Genomic DNA, 25,314 nt, shown 5'->3' with positions numbered 1-25,314 from the left:
CCATATGATGAAAAACCTGACAGAAAGAATTCATATTATTTATTCCAGATAGCTTCATTGAAAGAAAGAAAGCTATGAAATGAGACTGCCTTTGCTTAGGTGTTTTGGGTTTTTGTTTGCTTCTCCTTAATTGAACCCTACAAATACATACTTTTAAGGTGCCCTTTGGTATGTTAGTCTTCTTTTATTTTATACACTTTGAAACTCTTCTCTTTCATCCTCTTTCCCACCTTTATTTTTCCAAATCTTTTGAAGAATAAAGAGATATCTAATTATTGTCTAGATATAATAGATATATATAGATTAGATATTAGATATATATAAATTATATACAAATGTATAATAGATATCTATTTATACTGTCTGTCTTTCTTCAAACTTGCATATTCTCTTACTTTATGATTTTACATTTAGTCTCTCTTTATTTTTTCCTAAGCTCATTCTAGGGGTAATTTCATCATCTTATTTAACAATCTCAGAGCTGTCTATTTTCTTGGTTGTTTTCTTCATTCTGTTTATTTTAACTCTCCATTTCACTGAAGTTATTCTCTCAGTGCTCTCTTGTTTCCAAGTCACAGTGATCAGCACCTGTAGCAGAACTGTCTTCAGAAAGTTGAATGTCAGAGTTTCTGTCTTCTACAGTAAGATTTCTTTGTTCTTGACTATATGTACTGTTGTCTAATTTTAGTCATCTGCCCATATTCACAGAATCATAGAATTGTTTGAGTTAGAAGGGACCCTTAAAGGTTATCTAATCCAACTACTCTGTAACGAATAGGGACATCTAGAGCATTCTTTCTTCAATGCTAGCCCTCTTTCTGCTTTTTTTCCTGCAGTATGTGTTTCCAAGTGAGAAGTGAAACCACTGTATGAGTTTTTCTTTTTCTTAGCCTATTTCTCTTTATGTTTTCATGGCAATATATTACTTCAATTAGCATAAATCATTTAGTACCACAACTTGATATTTCCCTCTTCTTTTCCTCATTATTATATACTTTTTCAGAGTTCTATTTGTTCGGAAGCTTGCTAGCTTGAATGTATTCATTATCCGTGTATTGTAGACATACATGTGCAACAAGCTAAAGATGGTTGCTTTCACCTTTTGTCTCTTTGATGCCCTCTTTCAACATCTGTTTTGCTAGAAGTCTTAACTCCTTATAACTCTTTTAGCTTTCTTTTGTAAGAAGGGATTTCCATTTCCCTATTCTTGTATGGTCTCACGGATGAGAATGCCCTTTCCTCAAAAGGGAATTAATACTTTTGCAGTTTATAATAGTACAATTTCACTGTTGTTTTTGTTTCAGACAGCACTCAAGACTTACTACTTCAGTTTATCAGAATATTGCTTCGAAATTACTTATGTTTTTTTTTCTTAATTTACTATTAAAATACCATTTTTCATTCACATTTTGTCTTTTGTTTCCAGTCTTCTTTCATCAAAAAGCTCACTGAATTCACTATTTACAATAAATCTTTGACACTCTTCTTGAATCTTAGTGTGATTAGCATACAAACCAGTTCCTATGCTGTACTGACACACCATTATTGGTAATTTTCAAGCCAAAACCCAGAACTAGTTTTCCAAAAATTCTTGTCTTGATGCAGTTTTCCCTACTGATATTCTAGGGATTATGTCGTTCTTTGATTATTTATTTATTTTCCTGTGATTATCTGTTCTTTTGGTTCTTTTCCTACCTTTGTTATCACTGTCAAAATATACTAGAAGTGTGTTTTTATAAAGGCTCCATATTGCTTAGTCTTAGTTCTGTTTTTTACCTTTCTTTGCCAGGCAGTAAAATTTTAATTAGTGTGAATTACATACACTCTTAACACACACTTACAAAACAAATGCTATCTTTCTTGAATATGTTCCTTCTATCTTTATCTTGAGTCTGGGTCCTTGATTCAGATCTTCCTCCAGTAGATCTTGACTTTTTGGTTAATTTATTAATAACTGTAGTTGACACAAATGTCATAGTACTCATCTAGACATGCAGGTTGTTATTTTCCATCCTGGCTCTATAGAACATTAGCTCTAGAATATGGTCTACAGCCTGATCCTTACAAGTAAAAGTTTTATTTGAGGTTCTGTTGTCTTATGTTTTGATTTCTTCACCATTTATTTTTCTTAATTAATGTAGTCATTCCCAACTTGCTTAGGAAACGCCAGCGTTTAATATTATCATATAATTTATTGTTTCTCTGTTTGTACTGAGACAAATGAAATGTACTTCATATCACTTTGTTAACTTTCCGATTTTTTCATTGACTCTCCCTTATTTCATATGTTATATAAAAAGTCAACATTTCATATGTCTGATGGACTGTGATGCTACCAAACATTGCCTATATGATAAATTGTTGCTCTTGTCATTATTGCTATCCATAAGTAGCTGTAACACTACTTCAGTATTTATACGAATAGACTCAAGACTAATACTACTAGAAGAGCCTGCTAGAGTATTTGTGTGCAAAGAGTCTGTATTTCCTGAAAAAGATGCTTTTATTTACTTTAGTGTCATCATCTGTGCAGAAAGATTTAACTTTCTATTCTCTGTATACTGTCTTCCCATTGTCATTGAAAATAGCTTTTGGGGAGGATTGATGGCTAATTCCTACCTTCAGAATAGATTCTTTTCATGCTATTTCAACTCTTGGGTGTCATACAGTTAGCAAATACTTACGGTCCTTTTATTTAATACATTACAGTTCCTAGCTTAATAAAAACTAGTTTATGACTAAAGCCACTTAAAAGCTAGAATAAGGTAATAATTATTATTAATTTAGCCTTCCACTGCTTTATTTGAAAGCATCTGTGGGTTTTTGTTCCCCACTTTATTGAGGTCAGTTCTTGAATGCATGGACCAAGTCAGCCAAATGGACAATGGGGTGATGTTCCTTTACCAAAGAGCGTAGACTATACTCAAGACTGTTGACTTAAGTGAATTTACAGATTTAATTATAATTTTTTAATTTTGCATCATCTTCTTTTTCCTGATGGCAATGTAGGGAATGGTTGAGGTAATGGCAGAAAACTACCATAATATATGGGCCAAAAAGAAGAAAATGGAGTTGGAAAGCAAAGGTAAGTCAGAATCCTATGAATCACGCAGAAAAGACAAAATGAGGCAGGAGAAGTCTGAAAGAAGACTGTAAAACAATCAAAATTGAACAATTTCTGTGTTTGAAGAAAGATGAACCTTAGGGAAAAAAACCTTACAGTTCTCTCTACTCACCACAGGTGGGGGCAGTCATCCTTTATTGGTACCTTATGACACACTGACAGCAAAGGAGAAATCACGGGACCGTGAAAAGGCACAAGAGCTGTTTAAATTTCTTCAAGTGAATGGCATAATCATATCTCGGTAACATTCTTATTTTCCTGAACTATTTGCTTGCATTCAGTGCACGAACAATGATAATTTTCCTTATCTCACTGCATTCTGTTAGGTATTAACATAATTACTGTTTGACACGTCTTCTGTACATCACAGTCCTTGTTACTTTTATGTTCAGAAAGACCCATCTGAAATAGTGAAGACAGGTAACCCTTTTAATAAGTCTGTGATCACAGTAAATACAACATGCAACACTATTATTATTCAACAAATAGATTATTCAAAACTTTTAAATTAGCAACTAGCAGCTGTTAGTCTGATTATGGGAAAATAAATCTGAGGTCTGATACTGTAAGAAAATGCCTACGTAAACATGGTTCTTAAGAAAAACGTTCTGAGTTCCCTGAAGTAAGACAGAGTGGCTGTTTTGAGGGCACTTGCTCCTTAACTTGTTCAAATAGAACACTAAATGTTATTACCTGAAAGTACTCTAGCCTATGGGGGCTTATTCTGTCAAAATAAAAATAGTTTATTAATGTGCTGTATTTTTGATTTTTTGATAATTTTAATTTACTGTACCATAACTAGCACTTATTTATAATACATAAAACTAACTCAGCACATGCAAAATTACAATTTTGCTGGCATTAAGCATTTTTTTTAATCTACAATGTATTTATGAGCAAATTTTTTTTGTAAGTTAGGTGGCTTTCAGAAGTTTCTTCATAATTATATTTTTCTGTGATCCTAAAGAATGTTAGAACTCCATTGAGGTAGGTTTCATTTGTAGCTACAGGAAAAACTGATATTGTAAAACTAGGCACAGCTAACCACAAATACTTTTATTTCTTTTCAATCTTGCACTCACCAGTCATGATTGAAGTAATGAATCTATCTCAGGGAATGAACAATATATGCTTCCCCAGAAATTATCACGTATTGCTGAAATTTTTTCAGGAACTTTGACTAAGGTAGCAGTTTGTCACTTATGTTCTCATTCAAAAATTTAAGCCATTTTGACTTCAGTTTTTTTCATTAAAAACAAATTGTGACAGTGAAAAGTTGAAATAAAATGTGGTAGACAGGCTGGGTTTTTTTTAAGCTGTAGTTGCAGACATCCCAAGCATTTGGTATTTTAAACTGCCAGTAGCAGAAATGAGGTTACCAGTACATTGCTTTGTTAGATTGAAATGTACCATGTTTTCATTTGTGCAGCAACATCTCTCCAAAGTTCTTATGTTAAAAACGCTTATATTTTAGATATATATATCCACAGCTATCAAATCTCTTAGAAAAACGTGCACTGATTTTAATGGTTCTTGCTATACAATTGATAAGGAAGAGTAGCCCTGGGAGGTCATTTTATGTCATTAATGAAAATTTACCATATGTAGAAGATTATAAGGAATGGAATGCTTCATAATGCTATGATAGTTCATACTATAATCTTTATCAATGCAATTTATCTTAATACTTTCTAATATAGGGGTCGGAATGACATGGATTTGGATGCTTCATCCATGGAAAAGAGGTTTGCCTTTAAGTTTCTGAAGAAAATTTTAAAATATGTTGACTCTGCTCAAGAGTTCATTGCACATTTGGGTAAGTTGCCAACTTTATTTTGAAAATAATTCAAGTTGATATTTAAATATTTTAGTTGCTGTGTCTAAATTTGTAGTGACTACTGGTTTTATTGCCTTCAAGAAAGTGTAATTCTGTCTGTTAATTTGTAGATTGAGTTCTTGGACATCTTAGCCAGTAATTAACAGAATGGTTTCTGCTGTTTTGATCGCATTCCTTAAAAACTAAGTATGTACAGTTATATCAAAGAGCTGTTGTTGTTTTTGTTATTAGACTGCTTCTTATTCGTGTCTTTATTGTATCCTTGCAGAAGCCATTGTTACCAGTGGAAAAACTGAAAAATCTCCACATGACCAAGAAATAAAATTCTTTGCCAAAGTAAGTGATTTAGTATTTCAAGTAATGTAGATATACACTCTATTGTACAGAATGTGGAATTCTGTAATCTAAGACTGCTTTTCAGATAACAGAAATATATCTTTCCCATTTTTTTTTTTTTACATAGAAGTTAAAAGCAGCTAGTTTATTAGATGAAATGAAAAATGCTGAATGTATAAATAATTTCAGATTTTTTTTACTTAGTATACACTAAAGTCACTAAAGTCATAGTATTGTCGAATTATTGCTTAGTTATTTCTTACATATTTTTGTTGTAAATATACTAAGATAAATGCTGTCAGTAAACAGATTTTTAGGATTATTTAGGAGCTTAAAAAAAAAAAGCCCTCTCCTTTTATATCTGGGGAATTATGTGAACAGTGGAGAGGAAAATTCCTCTTCATTGATGTTTATCAGTGTTGAATGAGAAAAGAGTAACACTGTAGTATTAGATCCAAAATAGATCTGTGTTACACTAAGTAATATTTATGTAACTTTTAATTAAAATTGTTAACTTTTAATTAAAATACTTTAGATTTTAATTTATATGACTCTGTCTCTGAAATGAGAAAGTACAACCATTACAGAGTTTCTAAAATACTTTGCATTAACTTTCCCCAATCAGGTAATTGTTGCTATGGTTATCATTCTGTGTTCTGCAAAAACTACATTTTGTATCTCTGTTTGCTAGGTTCTTTTACCATTAGTTGATCAGTACTTTACAAATCACTGCTTGTACTTCCTGTCTTCTCCAACAAAAACACTCAGTAGCAGTGGATATGCATCAAATAAGGAAAAGGAAATGGTAGCAAGGTAAGTAGAAGATTAAAATACACATAGGAGGGCTCTACCTAAACAGCAAAAACTTTAAAAGGATAGTTCATATAGCTTGCTTTATGGATGGTTCAAAATCTCACTTCCCTCAGATATAATTTTTTAGCAGAATAGCAGATATTGAATAGCATTCCTTATTTTACTATTATTTAATATATGTCTGAAGAATTAAATTACATATTACAATTTATTAATTACGTGTATTATTAATTATACATAAATAAAATTAAGTTTCTGCATCATTTCCATCACTTCCACTTGCAATGAAGTTTTTTTTATTCTTTTAGTATTCCTGTAGAAACAATGGTAAATATTCAATTACTTAAAAAATTTTATGCATTATGAAGTTACATGTTTTTTAACAAGTATTCTTGTTTAAAATAGATAGCACTGAATATCTCTCTATTGTCTTAGGTTGTGTGATGACAACGTGTCTTTATGGATGGTAACAATCTTGTTAATGCCATAGCCAACAGCCTACTAAGCAACTCTACTTAGCATTACCTTGTATTGACTTCATTGTAGGCTGAAGATAACGAATCATTTCATATTGCTATGGACCATGTTATTACTTGCTCCCTGTAGCGTTATCCAGTGTTCTTTGGTTTGACATGGGCTCAAAAACACAGAAGCTTGTCTATTTTCAGTTCAGTTGCTAAACAGAGGACATGAAGTTTTGATACAATAAATTAGATTATTTTCCTAAAAGAATGTAAATAATGCAAACTTATCTAAGTGTGTTGTAGATCTATAATTGAGGAAGGAGTGGGAAAAATGACTAAAATTGTTTGCACGTTCATATGTATGGTTGTAAATAAACTTTTAACAAGAATGATGATAATATGCAAAAGGGTACAGTATGCACTTTCTGCACGTGAGCTTCAGAAGTAGGTTACAGACTTGAAGTTTTACACATTGAAATGTTAACAGCCTTGCAAAATGAAGTCATCTTGTGTGAAAGAATGTTCAGCAGATAACAGCTGTCATAGCTGTCATAGCCAGACTACAGCACAAACGTGACTAGGAATATAAAACATGTCATTTAATGCAAGTGTTTTCTTCAGTATAGGCAGAATGATGATAAGAATTTGAGGAAAAGAATCAATATTTATAAAATCATTTAAATCTTTCTCACAGTACAGTGTTACTTCTAATAGCAGTTGTCCATGATGTTAATTTAACATCATGTCCCAAACTTATCTGTTTTCGTGCACCCTTGCTTTCAGTTGTGATGCAACTGATATTCCACTAGCAGTGAAATAAATATTAAATACCAAATAATACACAGGAATAGAAAATCTATTTAGGGAACTTTTAGGTTGTGAACTCAGAATGGAATGGTAAAATTTAAATTGCTCGTATCTAGTTCGCAGGGAATAAAACAGCTTTTCAATGAGTCTTGCCCTCATTACTTGGGTTATGTCTCTTGATTCTTTTATTGTACAGTTAAAAGAAAATTAATGTAGTTTTATATTTTTTTAATGACTTTTATGCTAGCTTTGTCATGTATGCTTCATAAACACTGACATGTGCGTATGCACTTTACTTATTTTTTCTCATGCTCATGGCTTGTTGTCTAGCTTGAAATGACATAAAATCAAATCAATACGAATAACTGAATTACCAGTTGGGTAAAAATCTTTTTCTTAAGGAAAAATTTGAAGCTGAAGACTGTACTGGGGAGCAAGTTACTGAGAAACAGTAGTTTCAGAGTTTTGTCCTTCACTTATATCAAATCCAGATAAACTGTTTTCTTGTGACTTGTTGATCAAAACCTATGTATCTTTATTTACAATTAGATATTTTCTCATCAGAATACTTGTTAATTAGTTCATCTTGTAAACAGTATATGAAAAAAAATCTGCTGTTGTAAACTCTTTTCAGAAGTTTTATTTCAGCAAAATTTAAGCCAACTTTATAGGATAAAGAATAGTTTTCTGGACCTAAAACTTCCCTAAGGTGAATTTGTATATCAGAAATTATGAAACAGGGCTATTTAGCAAGTAGACTAACACTACAGATTTGGTCACAAAAAAGTTTTGCCCCTTGTGAACGGTCCTAGGTATGGAAAATCTGGGCTATTTTTGAAGGAAATTCTGTATTTCTCACCATTATCCATGTGGTGGAAAGAACATTTATAGTGCACCATTTACCATCTGTGAAAGCAGAGAACAATTCCAGTCTGTTATTTGGGGTTGAGGATTACTAACTGATTTTGGAGTCTGGCCTTTAGTTTAAAAAGAATAGAATTAATGGCTTTGTGCTAGAATGTCCTTAGAGAACAGCACAAGGAGTTTTTTATCTTACCTCTGAATGTTTTCATGAAGCTTGGAACAAACGAGAGGATGATGAAGAGTTGACTGATGCAAATATATGGTACATACGCAAGATAGTATTGTCAGGAAATTCTTAGAGTCCTTAGAGGTCTATCCTGGACCATTTTCATAGGTTCATTTTTGTTATTCTAGCTTGCCTGTTTCCTAAGGATCTTCATTCCCGTTACTGAACTATTGTTTGAAATTCCACTACTTCAAGTGTCAGAATTCACAAACAGCTTGTCGCTTTTCTTCATCTTCCCTCCCATTTTTCAGTTGGATACACTGAGAAGATATTCTGCTTCTGTCATCATTAGAATGATACCTAAAAGGAACAAAGTCAGGGAATCCCACCCTGGTCCTGTGAACCTTTGTTATATGTCTATGATGGAGTCTGAAATAAAGGACATCCAAAGGAATACACCTCTAGTCCCACCCTAGGTAGATTTCAAGGCTTTTATAGAAAATATCAATTATATTCTTCACTGAAACATTCAAGCAGTACACTGTGGTTTAAGAGAGCTTTTATTTACATTCAGTTCAGACATTACTGAATTTCTATTTTGGAAATATTCTGAAGCCTAAAAGATGCTGCTACAGAGTGCTGATACATTTCCCCATTTCCAACATGAGCAAATATTTCATAAGGGAGATAGCATCAAAACCTTTAGTAAATGATTCAGCGAGCAACAGAACTAATAAGGTTTAGTTTCTGCTGGATTTGTTTTTCATTGGTGATATCGGTTTCTGATCAAAGCTTATCCCACTGTTGGGTGATTTAAATGGTCTCACATTTAAATTTTAGATATCAGAGAATGTGAAAATACAGGATGTGAATTTCTAGGGGTAATTATGGATTCTATCTTCTCTACACAATTGCTCACTTCTTCCCTGTCCCAGATTTCTGGAATTCAGTAATTTTTTAGACAACTGTACTGTATCAGGTTTAGTTAGAATCAACCATTTGACTCAAGTTTTTTATTCTAGAAAACTCAATTCAGAGGAGACAGTTTCCTTTTAATTTATAATATGCTGCCTTTCATTTTTCTACAATCAACATATAAAGTTGAATATTTACTTAAGTACTTAAGTACTTATGTTACTTAAGTAGGAATGTAATTAATATTTTAATCCTATTTTTTTGCTCTCTGTTCAAGATGTACTACAGGTTATTTTCTGTGGGAGATTTTGTATTATAATCTTCAAACTGTTTTACTCTTAAGCTTTCTTTAATTGTTGGTTTGTCAAAGTTCTTTTGCTTTCCTTCACTCCGCTGGACAGCACTCATCACTTGTCTTCAGTACACACAGATTTTAAAAGTAAAGTTTATTTGCTTGTGATTACATAAGTCCAGGTCTAGAACTGAACTTACTAGCCTCCATCCTTCCATTTATTTTCCAACAGGTCTTTTTTTTTTTTCTAAATTATTCTTATAATTTATTTACTGTCATCTTTACTTTTATTTTTGGTTTTTATACAGCAGCTTCACGTAACAGCATTCCTAATATACTGCTTTACGGAGCTGTCAGGTATATTTTATGTAAGAATACAAGATGGTCCTCCAGTAGCTGGTGAAGTGACTCAGGTTTAGGAGGATGGAATTTTCATTTAATTTCGTTTAATATCAGTCTGTGAATGATCTTATCACTTCCTAAGGTCACTCAGGTCAGATTTATAAAGCTAGAGAGATATTGCAAAATGTCTTCATAAAGGCGTGTGAAAGAAGTTTGATATCTAACATTAGAAATTTAGAAATATCTCAGAATTCTTTTCCATTCTTAGTTGAGAAAACTAGCTATCAGTATTTTAAAGGAAGTATAGTTTTTTCTTCCTATTTCAAAGATCACAATGACAACCTCTTGTTATTATTAAGAGAACACATCAGTTTCTAAGGAATGTTTGCTTTATTTTTTATATTCTAATTTCATTTGTAAAATATATCACAGACCATAAAAGAAGTCTGCCAAGCTGTCATTAGTTTTAGAAGTTAAGGTAGCCCTTTATCTTAATTATCCTATTGTTTTGATAGATAGGTTAGACATACCAAGCTCCTGACATACATGCTAGAAATCTATATTTCAGGATTAATCTTATAATGAGCAGTGGACAAACACAGTTGGCAAAATATTGGCAAAGAATACCTTCTCAAATTGTTTGAATTTCTTAGAAGAGTTGTAACATTAGTTTCCCACAAAATATGAAGTAAAATAAGAAAATGCTGCTCAATTTTTCTTATCAAAATTTCTTACTCAGAAATAATTCCTAGTCATGATTCCTAGAAATTCCTAGACTCAACCACATATTACATAATTGTTGGAAACTTCTATAAGAAAATTTAATACCTCAAGTCATTTCATAATTAAAGAAGCTTAGTGAATTAGAGAATGCAGAAGCTTCTATGATTGTGCTGCTTAATGCAGTTATTTTACTGAGTACTACCATCACATGTGATTCTAAGTACACCTTCCACACATCACATGTTTTTTCTTTCATATTCTTAGTATTCTCTAAACAAATCTTAATCTTTGTCTTGTCTTGCTGTTTTCTTTTCTTTTCTTTTCTTTTCTACTTTAGCCTGTTCTGCAAACTAGCTGCTCTTGTTAGACATAGGATCTCAATTTTTGGTAAGTTGCTAAGAAAGATCTTGATAAAGTTAAAAATTTGAAGAATATCCAACAGCTACTTCTAAAATCTCATGCTTTTGTGGTTGTTTCTTGTTTGCTTTTCAAGACTCATCATACACTAACTAATTTGATTTCCATCATCTGACAGTTGAATCTGATGGGTTAATTTCTAGTTAGGCTAGGGGGATGTTGGGAAATAAAATATACCTGTTTCAAAGGTAATGGTAAGAAAACGAAGAAAGAAATGTAGACACAAGATACAAAGCTTGGAATACTGCAGGGTCAAGTAATAAAAATGAAACCTAAGTAGACTTTACTTACTCTTTTCATTCTTTTTTACAAGCACAAAAGTGCAAAAATTTTTGGAACCAGTTGTAACTCTCCATGCAGTGACATGGGGGCAGGAGATGTATTCCATGTCTTATTTAACTTGTGTATTTTCAGTAGTGACATTTGGGATCAGTAGATTATCCTACATTCTCTATGTTATTGTACTCTCACAGTCTCTCTGTCTCTCTAAACAGGGAGTGATTCTACAACAATGGTGAGCTGCCTGCACATCTTAGCTCAGTCTCTGGACACTCGGTAAGTTGTAAATTTTCATAACAATTATGAACTGTATCGACATAGCAGAGGTTTTCAGGGACAGTTACATTTTTCCCTTGTTATTTTTCAGAACTGTTATGAAATCAGGATCTGAGCTAGTTAAAGCTGGACTACGTGCTTTTTTTGAAAATGCAGCTGAAGATCTGGAAAAAACTTCAGAAAATCTTAAACTTGGAAAATTTACCCATTCACGAACACAAATCAAAGGTGTTTCACAGAATATCAATTATACTACAGTAGCATTGCTACCTGTCTTGACGTCAATTTTTGAGCATATTTCACAGTATCATTTTGGAGTTGATTTACTTTGTAAGTATTTTATTTAATTTTGAAGTTTATTATGTTACAATAATACAAACATCTTTTTAACAATTAACTACTCAAGTTTCCCACAGAAGATAAGTTTGCTTAATTTTGTTCCATTTTTTTGCCTTATTAGATTGAAGGAGAAGCTTTCATTTTGTTTCCATATGTTGGAAAAACATTTTTTTCTTCATTATTTTATTTTAAAGTTTCCTTTATTTTTTTTCCTGTATTTTAGTTTTAAAATTCCTTGAGATGCAACAATATGTTGTTCCAAAGTTTCTTATATGTATTTAAGACCACAGCTCCAGACCTGAAGATGATTGAAAGGTGGAAAGCAATGAAAAAGCTTCTAGAACGGAAGGCTCTAGATCACATTCCTAGAGGTTACGCTCATAGACTGCTGTGGTTTAGATTGAAATTATATTCTACAAACATGATAATCTGCACTATTTTATTAACAAATATCTGCTCGCCTCTTGGCATGTTTGATGACCTGTCATTGTTTTTATATTTAGGAAGTAGTATTTAGCCAAATAAATACTTACTATCTGCTTCTTATTTTTCTCTAGTGGGTGATGTACAAGTTTCATGTTACAGAATTCTTTGTAGCCTCTATTCTCTTGGGACTGGGAAGAACATCTACGTTGAAAGGTATTGAGTGAAAAACTCAGCATGTGAAAATCTTTTTTTAAATTAGGAACATATTCCTAATGTACTAAAGCAGTTTGAATGAAAATTGAATCAGAAACAGTTTGAAAATGTTTAATATTGAATTTAGGTTTAATGTAGTTGCATGTACCTTAAGAATTCAGTTCCCACAATGCTTGACTAAACAAAAGCTGAACAACTCCTCCTGCATATTGTGGCTTATCTGCAGGGTCTTTCGTTTAACCATAATGAAAGCTAATTTTTTCCATGGGCCATTATTAAGCTTCCCAAAGTTTGGTTACTGCTTGTTACCAGACATGCTGCTGTAGTAAGTAGGTCGAGTAATTAATGTCTGTCTCAAGTATTACTCTGAATAGAGTTCTCAAAATACGCGTCTAGATTGTAAAATCCTTAGCACAGGTAGAGCTTCTGACAGCCTTTAACTCTACAAAGGAAGCTCATTTACCAGTTACTTGCATTTTTTAAACTGTATTAAAATTTGAAAAATCTAGTGGCTATGATATACTCCAAAACTGGGATTTTTGCATTAGAAGAGGCCTATATCCATAGGTACTGCTTCAGAAAAGGGGACCCTAATAGCTGGTCTGTCACAAGACAGAAACAGATGTAAGCATTGACCCTTCCTTATGCTTCTGAAAGCTTTTGTTTAGGCACTCTACATGATCATATAGTCAAAAGTTCAAAATTCACAGACTCTGAGAGACACCAAGGAAATTCAGCTCTATTGTCCAGTTAGGGGAACATTTACCTACATTAGCCTAATAATGCTGGTCTTCACTTACTTCTTTCCAGAGCTTATTTAGCAATTCTTTCATGCAAGCTGCGAGGACTTTCTGCAGGACAATTCTTTCTCTCCACACTGCATGCGTGTTCCTGTGTGAAGATATTCTCACATATATGCACATATTCAATCACTTATATACCCACAAAACTGGGCTCTTCTTTTTCTTTCTTGACTTGAAAATCTTAAATATGCTTTGACACAGATCTTGTGGGCAAGACAGGTAGTGCCTCACTCCTACTGTAACTAGGAGCCAGGGTGATCATAGAATCATAGAATAACAAGGTTGGAAAGGACCTACAAGATCATCTAGTCTAACTGTCCTCCCCCCACCATTGCTACCACAAGCTATTAAACCATATCTCATTTAGTAGCTTGTGGTAGCAGTGGTAATGGGAGGACAGTGATCTCACAGGAATTTAAAGATTATTGTGTTTAAGTTGCTTTTAGATAGGAAGAGCTCACAGAGCACCCCTCTACTTCATTGGCAACAAACACAGGACAGTTGCATTAGATATGGCTGTAGAATCATGCCAGTTGCCTTCTTAGAAGAGTCTCAGGTCAGATATATCTCAGGAAATGAGTTAGTCTCCAAAACTTTCACTAGACTCACTCAGAACCTGAAAATAAGGTTGTAGGCAGGCATCAGTGTCTAGGTGGGTGACAGGATTTCAAACACACTGCCCAGTATTTCAGTAAAACTGTGTTAGCTGTTGAGCTGACTTAAACTGTTACTGAAATTAAGCAGTGCTCAACTTTAGGATCAAAATGCCATTTTTTCTTTAACTTCAGGTCAGATAACAAGGAATGTTTTTTTTAAATGAAAGAATCTTATAAGGCATGTTATTCCTTCAAGTTGAAGTGAGTAGTTCCATTTGGTATATCTATATATAAACATATGCTTACAAAAATTACTTTATGCTATTGTCCCTCAGAACATCTCTAGCTAAACAGCACTGCTAAGAATTTTCAATTCTCACAGCTATTTCACACACACACAAATATATATATGTGTGTGTGTATATATAAAGATGAAAAGTGTCACATTTAAGCAATCTGTATATCATGTTTGACAAAATCTTGTATAAACGTTGCTCCAGAACTTCAGAATAATTCAGGTTCAGTTTTAAGCGAGTGTAAGTCTTCTGCTGAAAGGAACTAAGTCATTTCTCAGGCACCCTCATCTATACGTTTCCACCCCTTTCTCTTTTTTTTTTTTTTCTAGTAAATAGTATTTATGCAGTTATACGATGATGATGTTATGCCGTTGGTAGCATGTCTTGGTTAGATTTACTTTTGTGCTGAGGTTTATTTTCAGCTGGTTCCTGTACCAGTAAATTTTCTTCATGTGAGACATAAAATTTTTCAAAATAGTTTCTGCATTAGAATGATAAGCCATATTAGCAATAAATGTTACTGCGGTTCTATAACACATGCTAGAAACAGGAAACCTAGTGAAAGTCTTTTCTTCTCTGATGACTTTTAGTATCTGTCATATACAGGCAACGTCCTGCACTTGGTGAGTGCTTAGCATCTCTTGCAGCAGCCATTCCAGTAGCTTTCCTTGAACCTTCTCTCAACCACTACAACCCACTGTCTGTCTTCAACACAAAAAGTGCAAGAGAAAGAGCAAGTGAGTACTACTCCTCAGTGGGGGAAGGAGGGGAGGAAAGCTATTTACTCCTATCCAAATATTAGAAACAAATAGTAGTAATTATTTTTTTAGGAGAAAATTCCTATCATTGCTATAAGATTACTTGTCATTGTAGCCTTGCCCTGTTTTGGTAAGACTGTTAACATTGTTCCCTTTCCTCTAGCAGACATCTTTTTCTTTTTTTTTTTTTTTTAATTTATGTGAACAGAAAAATATCATTCCTGCTTAGTTATCTTACCAGTATGCTAATGCGGTTCTACATAGGGAAATTCTGACAGACTGTGACTCTGATTCCATGAAACCTTAAGGAACAGGTGTCTTTCTACACAGTTTTTCTTTGCATGCTTCTATTCCACTTAGTCTTGACAGATTCCAATATCTATCTCAAGTGGGAGACAAATGTGTGCAGAGTTTGTAAACAAGGCATACTTGAGTTTTAATTTTACCCGTAATCTTAAACTGTTAGCTGTATTACTCAAAACTGGTTTGTATGCTGAAATAGAGTAAAACTGTTATTTGTACTTTAGATTTAAACATAAATGAATGCAGATGTCCCCCCTGTGTTTTGTTAATTAACCTTTTCATATTCTACCCTTTCCTTTTCTGCCTGCAGTTTTAGGTATGCCTGATACAGTAGAGGAGATGTGTCCAGAGATCCCTCAGCTGGATGGACTAATAAAGGAAATTAATAATTTAGCAGAGTCTGGAGCAAGGTATACTGAAATGCCTCATGTAATTGAGGTTATCTTACCCATGCTGTGCAACTATTTGTCCTACTGGTGGGAACGAGGGTCTGAGAGTGTTCCTGAAAGTGCTGGGCCTTGCTGTACGATGATAACATCTGAACATCTGAGCATCATTTTGGGAAATATTCTGAAAATCATTAACAACAATCTGGGAATAGATGAAGCATCTTGGATGAAAAGAATTGCAGGTACTGTCAACGTTTCTAAAGAGTATTTGTATCCAATAATATGTAATTACTAAATTACAATTTACCATATTACCCTATTATATAATATTTTTTAAAATAAAAAGTAGAAGGATGGTTAGGTAAAAAGCAGATAAGGAATAATAATAACTCTTATGTTTTCAAAGTTCAGTATTATTTTTATGTATGCACTGTAGCCTCACAGCAAGAAGAGAGAGTGTAATTCTTGCAAAAATTTTTTACTCTAGTCAGCTACATTATCTTATTAGCATTTTAGCTTGCTTTAGTCAAAAAAGGAACTTTTTGGTGTACTATTTTAAACTTTGTATGCAATCCATTCCCTCCACGCCCCAAGCAAACAAAAGCAACAACAACAACAAAAACACCTTTTTTACTGAGGACTCTTTGTCTTAATCTCAATTATATCAAGGCTTTGACTGGGTTAGAGATATCTGACTTGCCAAAACTATGGTAGTTAAATTGCCCTGATAGCCAAAATTACTGTGGGGTGCACTACATCAAGCTCAGCACTGTTAGCTGAGGGATTATCCTGGTCTGCTCTGTGCTGGTGCAGCACTCTGTGTGCAGTTTTGGACACCACAATATATGAAGGACTGTCAGGAGTTGGACACGATTATCCCTTCCAAATTAAGATACTCTTATGATTCTGTTACATAATTCTGAAATATATAATCTGAATTCCCAGTAACTGGCTATTAATTTCTCAGTACGCATGGTTGAGAAAGCTGTATTCATAATTTAATTAATAGTTTCACTGTGCTTTACAAATACATGGAGCATTATGACCTTGGTTTTCTGTAACACAGAAAATTCACAGTAATACAATCAGAAGTATCAATTGTATATTAATCATAAGATCAAATATATTTTTATGTATAGTTTATGCTCAGCCTATCATCAGCAAAGCCAGACCTGATCTGCTGAAAACTCACTTTATTCCAACACTGGAGAAATTGAAGAAGAAAGCTGTAAAGATTGTGATGGAAGAGGAGCAACTGAGAGCAGACAGTAAAAGTGACACACAAGAAGCTGAGCTGCTTATTCTCGATGAGTTTGCTGTTCTTTGCAGAGACCTCTATGCCTTCTATCCAATGCTGATACGTTACGTAGACAACAACAGGTAAACTAATAATTGAACTCAACAATTAAACAATTCAATGTTATTCCACAAGAGTATGCCTTTCAGAAACAAAAGCATGGCTAAAATTCTCAAACAATGAAGGATCAGAAAGTTATTTTGCTTCAACTGAATCACTGTATGTATAGATAATGCCACAAAGACATTCCTCTTTTGTGTGTGTCTTTTTTTAAGAAGGTGATAAAAGCATCTGGACAATACTGTTTTGCCTTTGGGCTGACTAGAAGATTTTCTACTCAACAATTTACTTAAAGGTTATTCTGTGTCTGCACTTTCTCTCTTCTTCATCCCAGAACATGCCTTCAAGATCCTCTTCAGAAGAGTACCTGAAATATCTGTATTATCTAAGTATCTACAGTACCTTAACACTATCCTTAACAACACTGTTCTAAAGTACGCAATCAGTATTCACTTACATTTTGCTAGGTGTAAGTACATAACAGGATAGTTAGGAGCATTATTAATTGCAGACTTGTTCATTCATGCTGTGAACCAATTTTCACTAAAAATTATTTAGTAATTCTAGATGAACTAGACTTTACTAATTCAGATCTTGTTGACAAGGGAACATTTAATTTTTAAAAACACAGACTTCACTTGGCTGTCTGGAAATCCACCAACAGAGTCGGATGAGGATGAAATTAATGAGGATATTATAATCTAATAATTCCTTTCATGGAGGCTGAAAGATGACCATGTATTTATGGGCACATTAGTGCTCTTTAACTTAGAGAGAGCTGCATCTGTTAGTTAACTTGCCCAGGTTCTCTGAGCATCTGTGTACAAGCAGATCCAGAATGAAGTTGTATTAGTTCGTGCAGTAGAAAGAAAAAATATTAAAGCATACACTCCTTACAGTTCTATCCACTCATTCAAATCCTTTAACTCTTCATCTTCACCCCATTATGGTGTTATTTTTTCAATCAACACAAAGTTTTGATTAAAAAGAAAAAAAAAAAAAAATTTTTTATTAAAAGGAGAAAAAAAAAAAAAAGGAAAAAAGAGAAGAGAAATACTCAGTAAAAGTGGTTTCAGCAAGGTTTGTTTTCTAGTTCATAGAATGCACAAAAACGTTGTCACCAGGGGGAGGGTGGCAGGCAAAAATAAGTATCCAAGAACTAGGGTTTCTGTTGGAAATTAGTTAAGCTGCCAATAAAAATGATCTCTCTGGCTGTGGGAATGGAAAATTGAAGTGATTGTTGTTAAGTTCTATGATTAACTACATAAAAGTGACCCAATCTCTTAAACAGAGCAATATCTATTATTAAGATCCTCATTTTAAACTTCTTAATTTTATTTTCTTTCAGAGCCAACTGGCTAAAGAAACCAGATGCAGATTCTGATGAACTGTTTCGAATGGTAGCTGAAGTTTTTATCCTGTGGTGCAAGTCACATGTAAGATAAGATGCATTCTTTTTTCCCCAATTCACTATATCCTTAAATCTAAACGAAGTACGTGCGGATGAATGGAATTGGTAGTTATTTGTTTATTTATTTCTTTATAGAATTTCAAAAGAGAAGAACAAAATTTTGTCATTCAGAATGAAATCAACAACTTGGCATTTTTAACAGGAGATACCAAAAGCAAGATGTCTAAAGTAAGTTAATAACAATTTTTGGATCAATTCAATTTTCCACCATACATTTAATGTGTTAGAAGTCTCTAAAAATCTGCTTAGATTGCTGCTTCTTGGCTGATGGAAGAAGCAAAAAATAGTCTTGCTTATTGTTGACAGACTTGGAAACAGATATGCACAATATAGGTTTAGTCTCTTAGAGTTATTTATTAAATATCAGCTACATTTTCAAAAACAGAAGATTAGAACATAGAACTTGATTTGAAGTAGATACACATATAAGACAACACAGGTTGTGATATAGGCCGTTGGTCCATTAAAAAAATAAAAACAGAATATTTTGTAAAAATAAGTGAAGAACTATTGACTGTCTGAACTTTTTCTTGTGAATTTCAGTATCGTTCTGTCAGCTCTGATGGGAGGAGTGCTGTATCTGCATATCAGTATTCATATATATGGGGTGCCATATGTGCACTGTTTTTCTTGTTTCTTATTAATAACCACATTCAGTTCTTTTTTACTCATTTTCAATATGATAAGATGCTGACATGATGATGGGAAAATGCATTTGTTACCTTCATAATAGAGAAAACGTCAAGGTAAAAAGTGTCTCTGACAGCTGAGGAAGACTGCCTTACTCATAACAAGATTCACAAGTCAGTTGAAAACTAAGTCCAAATTAGTATTGGTAACCGTAGCAAAGAACCTTTTATTTTATTCTTATTTATAATGTGCTTAAAGAAATCCTCTTATGAAAGTATTCCAGAGAAGGAGTAAGTTGTATTGTTTTGTATTTCTGTATATTTTGATTCTGTATGTAACTTCGTTACTGCTTAAGTCCAACTTCATATAATACAGAGCCAGAAAAAAAATCTCATTGAATTTTTAAAAATTCTCTTGAAAAAGTCTTTGCTTCTTTTCTACATTTTGAAATCCAGTTCAGGCAAATGTTGTTGTTGGAAAATTTACAACTAAACAGATCTTCTTCTCATTGTTAGATCACAAATGACACTGAACAGCAGTTCTCAAACTATGTAGACAATTCTGTATTTGGAGGAAATATTCCTTTTCTTAATAATAATTCATTTTCTTGTTTTCAAAATACTGCTCCAAGGAACTATAAGCTAGAATTGAGGTATCTGTATAACCTCATTAGAGAGGCAAGTATTAGTAAGTGCTAGTAGGCGAGTTCCAGGCTATGTGATGTTAATCACATGCTAACACCAAACTGTAATATGGCACTTAAGTATAAATATAATACATATATTTTGACATTTTTATGTTAGAATTGGCCTGAAGAGATAAAAATGAGATGTAATTTTAAAATTTCAATTCATGCTAAATTAGAATCAGATAATTAATATTCAATCTAAATTGAGTTTCTCAGCAGTATTGGTAACATGACATAAACTGTTGTCATACTTCAGTCAGTCTGGCATGGCAGGAATGACAAAACAAATCAGCAAAAAAAAAAAAGAACAACCAACAAAACCAGCTAAAGTATCCCTCATAATGTTTTGATTTTGATAAAATCAGTGGAATACAGCATCAAGACTTTATATAACCCATATTTGAAAGGGTTTGTTTTTGAGATTAGATATTCAAATACCTGTTCTGTATATTTTAAGTAATATATTTTTATACATATAGATTTAGATGCTTGTGTAAATGTGCTTTTCTTTGTATGAGTATAGATTATACAATTTTTTTACATGCATATAAATTTATAAGTATAGTAATGTAAAATTCATGGAGTTCAGGGATATTACACATGATTATTGCTAATATAGGGAGAGAAATAGAACACAATATTATTCATGATTGGGTATTTTGCTAAAATGGTAGCACAGCTGTGTGAGTGACTGCAGAACAATTGATCATTTAGGCATTTTTTTTCATAATGATGTAAACGCCATGGTACAACATATGAGGCATCATTTAGATATGTTGTATTGGTTTTACATATATATGGTTTCTAATCAGGAAATTGATAACATTTTATAATATGTCATGAAAGTGTTCTTAAACGCCAGTGCATTTATTAATACATACATTTAGATCTGAATTATTTTTTTAAGACTCTGGAATTTAGAATGAGCAAGAAAATACCTTAAGTACCCGAACTTCAGGATATGCTACAAGGTTACTTACTGGTATATTCATAGGGTAATTGACAGTACACATTATGTTAGAGGAACAGTATATTTTATGATTTTCTGCTTGAATATTGACAGTTCAGAAAGTTACTACTTTGTGTATGACAACAGAATAATTAGCACTTTCCTCGTATTAGCAGTTCCTCTTTGCTCACGTTATGTTTAACACTGCAATTATTTAAAGTGTTTATCTGGCATGAGAATCTATAGATAAATGTGAACATGAATTTTGGTAATGGCAATCAGTCCAAGAAAACAGTTTAGCCTCTTAAAGGAGAAAGGATCTGTGATGATCTCAGGCTGCTTTAAGCAAGTTCTATATCTTCATATGCCATATGCAGAAAAAAAATATGCAGTGAGTGAACAAATTAGTATTACATTGTTTTTCCAAAGCTAATAGCAGTGTGCAATTAAAATAAAATTCTAAAAACGGGTGAAGTACCATTGTGTTTTCATTATACTAAACTTGTTAATATTTTCTTAAACATAATAACAGCTGAGAAAGTTTTTTAATCTTTCTTTTCTAAAAAAAATGGCAGCAGAGTGCTCGGAGGGGAATGGTAAGTTAGAGAACTTTCAGTCTGAGAGGGACTGATAACACAGACTGCATTGAAATAAGCGTTGAAATAGAGAATTTGAACGCATTCTTTTCAGCTGCTAACCTGTTTATTTGGTCGTTTTTTGTTTGACTGTTTTTTTTCCGAAGTTTTCATGGATTTCTGGATAAAATAGCATTTTTATTAAGTTGTAATAATTCCCTACAGTATTTTTTAGCTTATTGGGATGAAAGACTAAATGTTGACATTCACTTTTACGTATTAAATGTGTAATATGTACGTTGGCAATTTCTGTGTGTAAGCTTTGGAATCTTAAATGAATGTGGCTGGATATACTTCAGTTACCAAATATTTGAATTTCCTAATGAAGTTTTATTTTATCAACCTTCACTATTAGTTTGTATCTATTTTTAAGAAGTCTTTGGATAGGTCTATTGTAGAAGTCTGAGGCTGTCAAATAAGTCAAGTTTGTGTACGAACCAGCATTGTGCTTGTGCCCATTTGCAACAGGCAAGGCATGTTATCTACAAATTTGTGATTACTGGAGAATTTCACTAAGTGTTTTCTGCAAGAATTTGAGATCTATTCTTTGAGAACATTTCCTTTAGTTATATTGTGATAGGTTGTGAATGGATTACTTTTATGGTCATTTCAAATAAATTAACATCTTGTTTTTACTTACATTTAGTATGTATCTGATGAGCAATGTGCAGAATCTACATATTTCACACATTTTCAGTTAAAATTTATTTTCCTGAGTATGGTTTTGAAAATTTTTAAGATGCTTAACACTTAATTTGAGTATTAGTCTGTCATTCCTCACTTGCAGGAAAAAAAAGTTATCTTCTTTATTATGTGACGTAAAAAAGTGGGATATAAAAGAGATTTTAATAATAGCTTGATGTCAAAGTTTTGAAGCCAAAAAGGAAACTTGTTTTATGAGTTGTTATTTTTACTTTTAAACTAAAAATAATACAGTATTTCCTATAGTATTTTCCCACACCCAGTCAAGGACTCTTTTACGTAACAGTTGAATTTTTGTGCTGTTTTATTGTAACAAATTAGTCTTGTTATCTTTTTGAGATTACATGACACAGTGATAACCTAGCTGTAGGTGAGAATACATGGTTTATTTAACTGTATACATGTATGTTATTAACATAACACAGAGGAAAAAAAGTATATGTATGAGTTACAGCTAAGTTTTAAAAAGTGATCTCAAAATAGGTACTGCTGAGAGATATGGGCTTAATTCAAGTTTTCTCTCGGCTATCTACAAGGCAGTAACATCTTACACAGTGGAAAAAATGTGCACGTTAATGAAATGTTGCATCTTCACAGTGGTGTTTGTGGAAGGCAGTAGAAAAGGTGAAATATAGGTGAAATATTTTTCATTATTGTATTATCTAGAACTCCAACGACATGGCTCTTTTTAAGAATACTGGGAAAAGATGCAATGATTACATATTGTTGTGCTTAATTATTAGATGTTCAAATGTTAGCATATAATTTCATGCTGAATAGCAAGATAAATTTAGAAACTCAATCATTTATTAACAATTAAGCTGAACAAAAATTATTTCATCAAGGCCTCATTTGATTATACATGCACAGTTTGTTTATTTTTAGCAACAAATTTACAATATTTGTTGTCCTAGTAGAGCTGAATAACCTTATTACTAATCTGTAAATTGTCATCTTTTCATCTCTTTTACTTATGTTTTTCCCTTTATTTTTCTTTCATACAGGCCATGCAAGTAAAGGTACAGGTCAAAGTGCATGATGTGTCTTTGTTTTAGCTTTAGAGATGATCAGGCTCCAAGCATTCTTTCCATTGATCATAGCAGTGGCGTCACAAATTTGAAGGCCCCTGTCCCACAAATTATCTTGGAGTTAAAAGTGGCGATTTTTGACCAGAGCAGCTGAAATTCCCTTCAGAACACCCAGATGTTTATTTACTATAAAATGCAGCAAAGTTACACTTTTTTATTTAGATGTACATTCCTCCTCTGCTGTCTTTCTGCATTCTGTTTTGGTTTTGGTTTGGTTTTCTTTTTTTTTTCCTAATATATTGAAGCAGACATTGTGAATATGATGCCTAAGTAGAGTCATCAGAAACATATACATTTGGCTTATGATATTCAAGAAAAATACATGGGACAGGCATGCTATAACTTGTACCATGTCTACAGATGAATAGAGGATTGATTGCATTAGAATGAATTATGTCGAATTGGATATAGAGTTCAAATGCCACCTTTTGCCAAAACTAAAATAATTCTTCATAATCATAGAATCACCAAGGTTAGAAAAGACCCACAGGATCACCCAGTCCAACCGTCCACTTATCACCAACAGTTCTCACTAAGCCATGTCCCTCAGCACAACATCCAAACATTACTTGAGCACTTCCAGGGTCGGTGACTCCATCTCTTCCATCACTGGGCAGCCCATTCCAGTGCCTGACCACTCTTTCACAGAAGTAATCATGTGAGGAGCAAGGATAGCTTTGAGTAATCCTTGTATTCAAGACTTCCTTAGTCTCTAATGAACCATAGTTCATCTTTGCATCATTTGTTTTTAAATAAAATTTTATACTACAGATGAATACTTTTCAGCTTACGGTGTGTTCTTCATTAGTGATGCATAATCAAAAGTAAGGTGGATCCCTTAGCATCCGCTGGAATGGCTTCCCCTTTTATCTTTCCCTTCTCCCTGTGTCCTGAGAAGCAGAAGCCTTGATTGCGATTTAAAGAGTTCTTAATTAACTCAACTGGAAGTCTAAGTTAAAATTGAGCCATTGTGGTAAATAGTCCTGATTCTGATCTTGGTTTTTGTCAAACTTTCCTGTAACTTTATTGTTATTTCTCTTTGTGACTCTACTTAAACATTTATTGGAAAGATTTGCAAACAGACAGCAGAATATGATGGCAAAGGCAGAATGGATTTTTTTTTTTTATGTTTTAAAATGTTCAAGTTTTTTTTTCACCTATCTTCTACATACCCAGTTATTAATCTCAAACAAAAATAAGGAAAATTAGATATGTAAAACATCCCCAGGCATAAAGATGCAAAAAAAAAAAGTAAAACAAACCTTGTCCTTTTCTTTTTTTTTCATATATGCATGTGTATAATTTTGTATTCCTAATTTACGATGCATAGTGACGCCACTGGATATAGTGATACATTGTGGGATTTGTTTGTCTGCTGTCAATGTAGAGTACAAATAATGCCATTACATCATTGCTTTTTCTAAGGCACTTCCACACTTTTAAAGCAAAGCTTTGAGGCAGAGTACTCTCTTGCAATTGCAAGTTCCTTAAGAAAGGAAGCCACATCCCTTGTGAGTTCCCTCTGACCTGCAAAATGCTCTCAACACCAGCTGCATACACAGGGATTCACCGTCTAGAAGACAGAACCTGCCAAAATTTACCACCAAGTAGATTATGTACGGCTACCTTTTTCCTTTCAGTGATTATTGTCATAATAGTGTGGTAATAATTGGTAAATATTAATTGCAATAAATTCTGCTGTATCCTTATTTGGAACACGATATAATAAGCAAACAGTAGCCAGTGAAATTTGACAGAGGGAAAAGGATGTGGAGGGTTAAATGCAAGCATTCGCTGTTTTGTAGTGTTTTATCAGCCTGGAGGCCTAGTCCTGAAATCTTGTCTTAGGCAAAACTCCCCTTGTATGTAGTAGGAGTTTAATCTAGGCACAAAATTCAGAACTGGGCTATTTTTATGTTGTTTTTGTTTACCATATGTTCATTAAATATATGGATCCGTTATAAAGATTTTGGTTTTCTGTCTTATAAATTAAAAGTTGTGTGAAATATCGTTGTA

General features: G+C 33.1%; 1 protein-coding gene across 1 annotated transcript in view; it reads left to right on the top strand.

Annotated features, from left to right (window-relative positions):
* The window catches only part of RYR3 (ryanodine receptor 3), a 156,753-nt gene that overhangs the window by 91,582 nt on the left and 39,857 nt on the right, over window positions 1-25,314 (top strand). Inside the window, exons 56-70 of the mRNA XM_042813262.1 lie at window positions 3,010-3,085; window positions 3,242-3,365; window positions 4,825-4,940; window positions 5,230-5,297; window positions 5,989-6,110; window positions 11,021-11,070; window positions 11,595-11,655; window positions 11,747-11,985; window positions 12,552-12,633; window positions 14,935-15,065; window positions 15,700-16,020; window positions 16,918-17,158; window positions 18,484-18,571; window positions 18,682-18,774; window positions 23,215-23,229. Of these exons, the coding sequence (XP_042669196.1) occupies window positions 3,010-3,085; window positions 3,242-3,365; window positions 4,825-4,940; window positions 5,230-5,297; window positions 5,989-6,110; window positions 11,021-11,070; window positions 11,595-11,655; window positions 11,747-11,985; window positions 12,552-12,633; window positions 14,935-15,065; window positions 15,700-16,020; window positions 16,918-17,158; window positions 18,484-18,571; window positions 18,682-18,774; window positions 23,215-23,229 (1,827 nt within the window). The remainder of the gene's footprint in view (window positions 1-3,009; window positions 3,086-3,241; window positions 3,366-4,824; window positions 4,941-5,229; window positions 5,298-5,988; window positions 6,111-11,020; window positions 11,071-11,594; window positions 11,656-11,746; window positions 11,986-12,551; window positions 12,634-14,934; window positions 15,066-15,699; window positions 16,021-16,917; window positions 17,159-18,483; window positions 18,572-18,681; window positions 18,775-23,214; window positions 23,230-25,314) is intronic.

This window comes from Centrocercus urophasianus, unplaced genomic scaffold (assembly GCF_019232065.1).
Source record: "Centrocercus urophasianus isolate 14NV4802_14NV808 unplaced genomic scaffold, USGS_Curo_1.0 seq_14, whole genome shotgun sequence".
Classification (NCBI taxonomy): Eukaryota; Metazoa; Chordata; class Aves; order Galliformes; family Phasianidae; genus Centrocercus; species Centrocercus urophasianus.
The sequence above is the reverse complement of the archived record's forward strand: the minus strand, read 5'-3'. Positions and strand labels throughout refer to the sequence as shown.